The sequence below is a fragment of the Cynoglossus semilaevis genome, chromosome 13 (genome assembly GCF_000523025.1).
Source record: "Cynoglossus semilaevis isolate Cse_v1.0 chromosome 13, Cse_v1.0, whole genome shotgun sequence".
Classification (NCBI taxonomy): Eukaryota; Metazoa; Chordata; class Actinopteri; order Pleuronectiformes; family Cynoglossidae; genus Cynoglossus; species Cynoglossus semilaevis.
In genome coordinates, this window is record NC_024319.1 from 6097396 (window position 1) to 6107082 (window position 9687).

Sequence of the window (9687 nt, forward strand, 5' to 3'; positions counted from 1 at the left end):
CCCCCCCCCCCCCCTCTCTCTCTCTCTCTCTCTCTCTCTCTCACTCCGGTGCTTTGACTTAAAAGTGGAGGAATTCTGCAGCCTGTAGAGAAACAGCGAGGCTATTTGTCTGGTTACTGCTCTGCTGCCAAGGTCAGCACTGTGAGGAAAAGCTTCTTCATCTATAAACCTGTAACTCTGTGTGCATCTTGGCTTCTCACGCATAAAGGCTGTAATTTTTCTTTACCTGTCGAAAGAGAAAAGCAAAGAAAGAAAATCATTAAAGCACTACAGGTAGCGTATTGAAAAATATCCACGTTAATCAGAATGTCTTTTTACCAACATTTCCCGGGGAGATCGTTTGTTTTACACCTCCAAACGTCATGCGTCTGGTGTCTGAGCCGCAGTAACCCACGTCCAGCTTCTTTTGAGCCACAGCTGTTTTAATGCTTTCTCCGCTGCCTCAGTGCCGTGCATGATAGCCTGCTTTTTTAGGCACTGGTGATGGCAGGAAGATGACAAGCCCTGCAGTGAATCCAACCGGCAAAAGCCCAGGATCTGACATCTAAAGCAATATCCACCTTCTCCTGTGGCAGTCATCTTCCAGTTTATCTTATCTGGTTCGCTTCCTTTAAGTTACCTCCTCCATCCCGTCCTCCCGGGGGACTCTGAGCTGCAGAACCACTACCTGTCTTGATATTCCTGACAGATGATAAAATAATTTTTTTACTGTAAAGACTAAATTACAAAGTGGGCACGAAGAGTCCTGAACTAAACTATTTTAAAATCAATCTGAGGAAGATATTTTTAAATGCAACATTTCTAAAATACCTAAAATGCTGAAGCATCACTGTTTTCTCTCTCCCTCTCTCTCTCTCTCGTCACTGTTTTCTCTCTCTGTCTTTCTCTCTCCCTCTCTCTCTCTCTCTCTCTTTATTACTTTCACACACACACACACCAACACACAAACACACATTCTTTGCACTGAAGTAATCCGTGTTTTCTATTTTTGGTCCCAGCTTTCACTTGTGTTTATGATGGTCAACAAACTGCAAAAAAAACTCTTTCGAAAACTTTACTGCAGTATAACTCATCAATACTTAGATTACCTATAAATAAAACCTAGGCATATACACTTATATAAATATTATATATATATATAGTAAACATAAATATATATGAATGTTATATATACTATAGATAAAACAGTGTATATCAATATTCAGCTATCCAGGACCAAACCTTTCCAGGTGACTAACTGGGGTTTGGGAAAGCAGCCAAGTTCAGGCAACACTCAGTCTGCTCCTGCTGGTGCCTTCCTCAGATTTACATTCAGGAGCAACTCTCTTATTCGGCTACCCAGAATTCAGACAGAGTCAGATGCTCTCTCTCTTTCTCTCTCTCTCTCTCTGTTTCTCTCTGTGTCTCTCTCTCCTCCCTTCATTAAATCTGTCCACCCCAAATGAGACTAAAGGGAGTGAAGCAGTGGTGATGGACAGTTAAGCAGAAGAGAAGAGAGAATTAAAGTAGAATGTGAGAGCAGGCGCAAGAGAGATAGAGAGATAGAGATAGAGAGACAGAGCTGTATCTCTCTGCTGAAATATTCATGCTGGTGCCAGCAGCTTTTCCATTCCCTGCTCAGCAGGAGGCTTCTGTTTGATACATCCCTGCTTCTCCATGTTTTTTTCCCTTTCACTCCATCTCTCCTCTCCACTCTCTCTGTCTCCCTCATAACCAGCAAGGTTAGAGGATAATTAATCTGAAAACCCTGCCCAGCCACGCAGCTTCTACCAATACAAATATCAATAAACATTTTTTTTTCTAAATGTTACATTATGCTACCATAACCATAGGAAAAGATGATAAAAAACACGTGGTGTATTCGATTGAGATCATTTATGGTTCTGGGCCGAGAATGAAGTTTTATCTCGTTTAGAAATGTAGTGTTGTGTTAATGATGCACATGATACGAAAATGAAGAAAAACAAAAGAGAGAATGGAAAATTGTGGGGTCAAAGAAAAACAGTGGACATGAGAACAGTGGACATGATAGCCATGTAGCAATTTTTGGACACTTTAAAGAATCTTTGTGGGCAGCATGCGCTCCTTTTATTTTCCTACTGCGGTTGCGGTTGTTTTCCTGTCATTTAGTTATGAAAACGAATCGTTTTTGAACGTTTATGTACGTAATTGAATTTTCACGGGTCGCATCGCAATGAATCTCACCCCTAATTTGAGGCATTAGCCATGTAGCAACGAGCTAGTTTCACATGTAGCATCTTGTTGTGAATGGAAGTGAATCCGTGCTCGACAATGCAGCCCAAGGCGGAGTAGTTGAGAGCAGATCCACCGAGGTTTCAGTGACTCTTCAAAAGTAGATAAAATAAATATAAAATGTCTTTTTGTTCGATTCACGGTGCTTACCGAGCCAAGAGCACTGTATCCAATGGTTCACTATAGATAAATGTGTTGGAAGATTAGCATTGAACGTAGACCCGTAAATAAATGTATTGTTGTACCCCAATATATAAGATTAGCATTGAACGTAGACCCGTAAGCCTTATGACCTCTTGTTTCATGATGTGGACTTCATACAACACATGTGCTTAATGTCTTTACCCTTGACGAAAGTTTCAGGATAAATGCAGTGAATTGCGATGGATTTTCTACACCGTGACTGAAGCAGTGTAAGGAGAATATTTCTTCTGACCAGTTGTAGCTTCAGAGGGCGAGGCTGTGCCTTCACTGAATTACAGCTTCATCTGATTTAGATGTCAGAACTGGTGGTTAACAGGGCGGGGCTGCCCGTGTGGTTACACTGGGTACATGCACGATATACTCTATGTACGTGTATGTGTGGCGTGCAGATGTTGTACCGGCAGGGGTAAGTGTGTACATGTCTTAAAGTGACTGCGTTAAAAATATCTCTGCCACAGTGGCCAATTGCAGTGTAGCATCTAAGCCACCTCATATGTATTAGTGTGCATGTGTGTGTGTGTGTGTGTGCGTGTGTGTGAAGGCAGTGGTAGGGTTCAATCTGAGTTCAGGTTATTTACATTTATGGATTCAAAGTTCCAGTAAATGGTGCTGTGTGTTTGCTCTGTGTGTGTGTGTGTGTGTGTGTACACAACCCATGAAGGCAGTGACGAAACAGCAGAGAGTGTATTAGATAAATTATAGGTAGAGACAGAAAGAAAAGCTAAATAATAATTCTGTCATCTGTTGTTCATCCATTCCAGAACACCAGTCTGGAAGCTGTCGTGGTTCAGAACCAGTAGTAGTTTGTGTTAATTAGATAAATGTGAATCGGTAAAAAGTAAAACACCCTGATTAAACATTGGACATTAGTGCTGATCAGTTCAGGAAAGCAAACGTGTCTGACTGTGGCGTTAAATCCCAAATGTCTTCAAAACAGAGCTTTTGAAAACGTGTGTCTGGCTATTATGTTGCCATTAAAGCCAGATAGGAAATGTGCTAAATAATCAATTTCCTTGGCCAACTCCCAGATCCAGGGAGCTCAATAAAACCCAGTTTTATTTTGTGCACTATATATGACAGATAGAGGCGGCACCTTGTAATAAAAGTGGAGGCAGAGAGGCTGCAGAGAGTGTCTTACTGCAGGACTGGACACACCGGAAATTTATAGTAATATCCAGCACTGCAAAACGATAAAAGTTAGCAGGAATAGCAGCCTACCAATGTGGTTGGCTGTAATTGGCCTGCAGACCATAGGTTTGACATGTGATTTAGACTATATTTATCTGTTTTAGTTGATCAGAAAAAAATTGGTTTAGAAAAGTTCCTGTTTTAATGTTATTGGAGCTCATGTCGCCGGGAGAGTAATTTAATAGTAAAATGTCAATAATCTCACATGGGGACGTTGATGTTTTAACAAATAATGACAGCAGATAATTAGCAGTAGAGACAGGTGGATTTAGATGTGATGCATTAGAAAAGGGAGAGAAATGAAAAGGTAAAGGAAGATGTGGAAAAATGTCCAACGTGCAGAAAAGCAAACAACTTCAGAGCAGCTCTGATTGAACGTGTCATCAATCACAGATTTCCTGTGAGTGTGTCTGAGTTTCGAGTCTGCTCTAATGTGAGCACATCGACACTCGCCTCCATTATTAATGCTCTCTCTGCTCTGGTGAGCAGTCTGCAGAGGACACCCAAGATAAAAAAAAAGGCTGCCTAATGTGTCTTAAGACTCTAAATGGACTGTATTGGACAGAAAGCTTTGATTTTTGTTCCCTGGTTCAGTCTTCCTCCTAGCTTACACAAATACTTGTCTGGGTTTTTAATGGCTCAGACGTAACTAATGGACCATCAGAATAAGGAGGACGCAGACTGATCATCCACAACAAGGCTGTAGTTTTCTGCTTCCTGTCAAATCTGGTGGAAACGTACAGCAACTCCACTGATAGGAGGGCAAGTCAAGAAGTCTTTATAAATCCTTCTGATATCAGAGTTAATGTTATATCTTTTAACCAAACTTTAATAGAAGTTAGTTAAAATGATTGATGCTTTCAAACAAGTTTTGATGGAATTCAATATCTGACTTCTCCTCCCCCTCCCCCCCCTCCCCCCCCCCCCCAGTGAACGCATCTTCATACTAGAGATGCATACAGAGACTGGTGACTTTATGTCCAACACAAACTTGTGTACTGTGTGTGTACTCTCTCTCTCATGACTTACAGTGTAATCCTTGGTCAAAGGCCTGGAATTGTGCCTACACATGTCACATGACTCCAGATTCACTCATATTCTCTTAGGCACAGCAGACACCCACACAAAAATAAGTGGAGCTGCATCCTGGGATGCATCTCATAAATGCCTGTGTTAAACCATATATGCAAATCATCTACATCCTGAAGAAGAGGAGAGACTTATATATATAAATGCCGAAATCCTGAAGAAGAGGAGAGACTTATATATTTTTTTTTTTCCTGGGATGGCTTGTCATTAGACATTGATATCAAGGTTTTTCTCACAATTTAATCAGCAAGAATTAATTGGAAAATTAAATTACCCTCATCCTGCTGCGATGATTAGCTTTAGGCTGTGCACACTGAAAATCTATTGGCCTCACACTGCCAATCTCCCATACTGAAATGCCAATTGGCTGGCATTTGGTTTTTATGGCACTGACTGAATCCACCCACTCAACCAGAAAAGCAGAGAGAGGAAGAGAGAAAGAGAGAGAGAGAGAGAGAGTAATGCAGAGTATAGAATAGATCGATGCAGTATATACAGCTGTACTGTGCAGAATCTGTGGAATCACTTTGTCAGGAACCATAAGATCAAATCTGCTCCGTGACATGGACCGTGGCCCAAAGACACTAGGAATCTTAGTGTGAAGGTTATCGCTCTGTTTGTTTGTGTTTGTCAAAGAGGTGGAGGAACCTGTGGGTCCATTCCAATTAATATCTGGAGTGTGAGAACTCTTGAGAACCTTCTTAGAAATTCATGGTAGTGAAATTTTATTCTCCTGGTTATTTTAATCAGTCACGTCCAATTAGAGTTTTATCTGGTATTAACACCCCTGGGGAAGTGATGTCAAGAACCACATAATCCCACTGGTTAAATGCAAAGTCAAATAAGGCATTTATTTATTTCTAACATATAAAGTAAAGGTTGTTTCTAGGTTTGAGGCAGATTTAGACACTCCTGTCTACAGAGTGACTTAGGTTTCTGTCTTGAGTGCTGTTGAGCCCCATTCATAGCCGTGTCTGAAGGAAACACGTCCCTGTTGCCTCCCAGCCTTTAACAACAATATGTTCTATATTATTACAACGACACAAAGAAAGTGTGGACCAGCAGCTAAACATTTAACTCTGTGGTTCTGTAGCCATCGACACTTCATCTTTTACCCTTGGACTTTCCTGCTTCTTAGTTCGGTTTAGTTTTCAATCATAGGTAACTTGTGCCCCCGCGTGGTCAAAACTCTACACTGCCTCTATAATTATAGCACAGCGACCATCTTTTTTATATATATAACTCCTTATTTTTATTATAGCTACAAATGTTAATGTAGTTTTAAGGGGTTTTATTAAAGGGCCAACTATAAACATTGCTGCTAGTTTTTGCACAAGTTTCTTTTTGGCTTTTCTCTTTTCATTTGAGTGATTCTATATATTCACATTCACATAAATGTGAATAATGTTTTTATATTTGTTATATTAGCAAGTACGTGGTATTCAAGTAGACCAGGTACACAAGCATAACTGCAGTAAGTTCACTCTATATACCACAGGTAAAAAACAGTAACACATTGGTGAAATGTCACTTTTGAAGATTTCAAGAAACAATGTCAGCAAAGAAAAGTACTTTATTGAAATAACACAGTTTAATGTAATAAATATAAAAAAATAATTCTGACATATTACTGACCAGAAGTTTAGAAGCAGATCATTTACTTTAATTATTCTATTTCTTCGTATGATGATACGATTTTCAAACATACCTGTAGTGAGAGTGTGACATCATTGAATCGTTCACAATCATTTAAACTTCATTGTTAAATACAAAGTTGTGATCCAGATCATTGGGCAGTTTTTTACTGAATAATGATGTGTCGCCATCTGATGTTTATCCTGAATCAGTTGGTTCAGATTCAAAGGTTACGACTAACTCCCCCCAGTGAGCTCCCAGGGAAGTGATTCCAATCCCGTTGTAGCTCCCACTCAGTAGTATCAGCTCTGCCTCCTGCTGTGGAGAGTACAAGTTGCAAGCTGTCACTGCACGGCACACTCACTTTCTAGTAAGCCTCCCCTCCCACTCCCACCTCCCCTAGGAAAATGCTTAATTTCATTTGCAACAGAGTCCGCTTTTTAAATGTCAGTATCACTGAGGATCACCTTAATTTTAATCATTGCAGCCAAAATTGTGACCATGATTAAAATTTGATTAATTGTGCACCCCTAATCTGAGGTGAGAAATGCGCCACATTACTATGTTATAAAATTGATTATTGATTGTTGATCGATTGTTCAGTTGTATATTATAGATATCCAAAATAAGTAATTAGGTATTACAGTTGTCTAACTTATGAGTCGTTTGTTTGCAGTAAGGCCACCAATCAGAAGGAGTGGGGGTTTAGTCTCGAGTAGGATGTAAGGTAGAAGGAGCAACACTTTTAAGACACACTCATTCACTCAACATTCAAAAATTCAAAAGTTTCCTTCCCCATTATATCTTTTTTTATTATTTTTTTCACAGGCTGGGTGTTTACACATGAATCAATCACTGCCATAAATCAAGAAAGCAAAGACACTGGCCATAGAATTAAGAAGTGAAGGCCGTGTTCAGACAATCATACTACATATGTATTATATATGTAATGATCTTATTGTTTACATAAAACAATATCCCAAAAACCAGATCAGAAAGAACACGGTGAGACAGGGTGTGTAACTTATTAACCCATTAATCGTAACACATCAACACTAACAGATTTGATGGATATGATCATTGAAACAAACAACATCCCAGCACACCACTGCTCTGACTCCTTAAGATGATGAATCTTCTTCTGCAGCTTCCTCCTGCTCCTCCTCACTAAACACCGCCCAGTGAGCTGCTAAAGATGTGATACCATGGCCGTTAAAGTTACCACTCAGTAGAATCAGCTCTGCCTTTTCGTGTTGTGGATACATGTTGAAGGACGTCTGCAACAAAAGCAATATTTTCTGTGAGCCTGTAATCACTGTAATTAGTAATAATACTGTTATTTATGACAGTGAATATCCAAAAGACCTGAGATGGCTGGCCTGCAAACAGAGTGCGCCCCCTGGAGGTTCCAAATATCACCTGATAAATGTAGCTGGAATATTTACCAGAGACCTGGGGAATGTAAAACAGCGTCACCAAGACGGGAAAAAAAATTCTTTCCACCCCATTTCTAGATACTTGAATACAGCATAAGTTCAATCCATACTTACTTATTACTTATTAATTTACTTATTTCTACTTAAAGACAGAAGTACTTTAAGTGCATATTCAAACTCTTTTAATAAATCCTGGAAATCTCCTCAGTTAGCAGTTTAACGGGCAACTGGTTTGTGTATTAGACCTGGGTGTCAAAGAAATAATCACATTTTGATTTTTATTTAGGAAATAATTTGCTTATATTAAAGATAGAAACCACTATTAAATGTGCATGAATTTCAAACAGTTCATGTCTGAATTCTGTTCAAAATATAGATGATTTCTGAAGCGGAAATATCTAATCTGTGGAAAGAGACATTTTAAAGGAATTCATTCAATATGTATACATATTTAAAATGATCTATACATCGATTTAAACTTTTCGTTCTAAATAACAAATTTAGGCTGGTATCTTAAAGTTATGTTAAAGTCAGAAGGACAATGAAATTAAAAACATTGGAATTTAAGATAGAAGTAAAAACCTGGACAATGAACTCGTCGTCATAGAGAATAATTTCTTGGGCGGTGCCATACTCGCGTCCCATTATTGCAGACCAGTCCTCTTCATGTTTGTATTTTAACTGTATACTACAGAGAAGTACAGAGAAGAAAAAGAAAAATGTATAGTATAAATCAAACACAAATTAAGTAGCAATTAAAATGACATGACCAAACTTTGATGAAGCAGCAATTGTCTTAGAAAATATAAGTCAAACTGATGGCGCACAGTCACATTTTTTTACTTGTTTCAACCTGGACAATGAACTCGTCGTCATAGAGAATAATTTCTTGGGCGGTGCCATACTCGCGTCCCATTATTGCAGACCAGTCCTCTTCATGTTTGTATTTTAACTGTATACTACAGAGAAGTACAGAGAAGAAAAAGAAAAATGTATAGTATAAATCAAACACAAATTAAGTAGCAATTAAAATGACATGACCAAACTTTGATGAAGCAGCAATTGTCTTAGAAAATATAAGTCAAACTGATGGCAGCACAGTCACATTTTTTACTTGTTTCCCAATAATTATAATAATTATATTAATATCTACACATGTACATAAGAGAAAAGTAATACTAACCCACAAATGTAATTGCTTGGATACTCATAAACCCTGATACCAGCGATCCTCCCTCCTGCTCCGTTTTCTCCCTCTGAGGAAAAGGATGAGCCGCTACCAGTTCCAACTGCAGCACTGTAGAAGTAGTTATCCACAGTAGCTGGAAAGCAAAAAAGACAAAACATACATTATGCGTACAATTAGTTCATGATTTAAAGTAACTGTAAAAAAAATCTAAATAGTGTAAAATGTCTCACTGTCTAAAAAATAATGTCTTACCATGTGCCATGCAGCTGGCAAAGAGAGCCGCCAACAACAGGAGATTGAACATGATGCAGTGGGAAAAAGTCCAGAGACAACACTGAAACAGAGAGTTACCAGCTCATTACCACTCTTCATCCAGACCACCATCACAAGTAATTATCAACATAAGCTACAGAAAAAACTCGTTTTGAAAAAAAACCGTGTTAATGCTCAAATATTAAAATATAGCTCTATATATTTGTTCTTGTAGCTGCCATAACATTACACAGAATAGAGTTCACCTGAGAAGAGAGAAAACAACATCAATTAGTGACCAGCAGATTCAGATATTTAAACCCACCTTCTGATTTCAGCTTCTAGAGTTGAAGGATGAACAGATACTGCAGTACACAGTGATGGAGGAACTTATATACCTGCAGTCACATCCCACCTTGCACACACACAATCACAGACATT

At 38.8% G+C, this 9687-nt stretch overlaps 1 protein-coding gene and 1 long non-coding RNA gene across 2 annotated transcripts in view; one reads left to right on the forward strand and one right to left on the reverse strand.

Moving 5' to 3' along the window:
* The window catches only part of LOC103388303 (uncharacterized), a 68285-nt gene that overhangs the window by 44699 nt on the left and 13899 nt on the right, over positions 1 to 9687 (forward strand). The gene's annotated exons all lie outside the window — the stretch shown is intronic.
* Positions 7156 to 9674, reverse strand: LOC103388304 (zymogen granule membrane protein 16). Its single transcript, XM_008323237.1, has 6 exons — positions 9572 to 9674; positions 9247 to 9328; positions 8989 to 9127; positions 8659 to 8764; positions 7735 to 7821; positions 7156 to 7646 (listed from the first exon to the last, which is right to left on the reverse strand). The coding sequence occupies exons 2-6, from the start codon at positions 9296 to 9298 to the stop codon at positions 7491 to 7493; spliced, it is 540 nt and encodes a 179-aa protein (XP_008321459.1). The 5' UTR covers positions 9299 to 9328; positions 9572 to 9674; the 3' UTR covers positions 7156 to 7490.

What these genes read in the sequence shown, in the direction of transcription:
- LOC103388304 (XM_008323237.1), bottom strand. Translation starts at nt 9,298, where the DNA reads ATGTTCAATCTCCTGTTGTTGGCGGCTCTCTTTGCCAGCTGCATGGCA. An exon ending in CCAAGCAATTACATTTGTGG is followed by an intron (nt 8,765 to 8,988) that starts GTTAGTATTACT and finishes ACTTCTCTGTAG; the next exon opens with TATACAGTTAAAATACAAAC. An exon ending in ACGACGAGTTCATTGTCCAG is followed by an intron (nt 7,822 to 8,658) that starts GTTGAAACAAGT and finishes TACATTCCCCAG; the next exon opens with GTCTCTGGTAAATATTCCAG.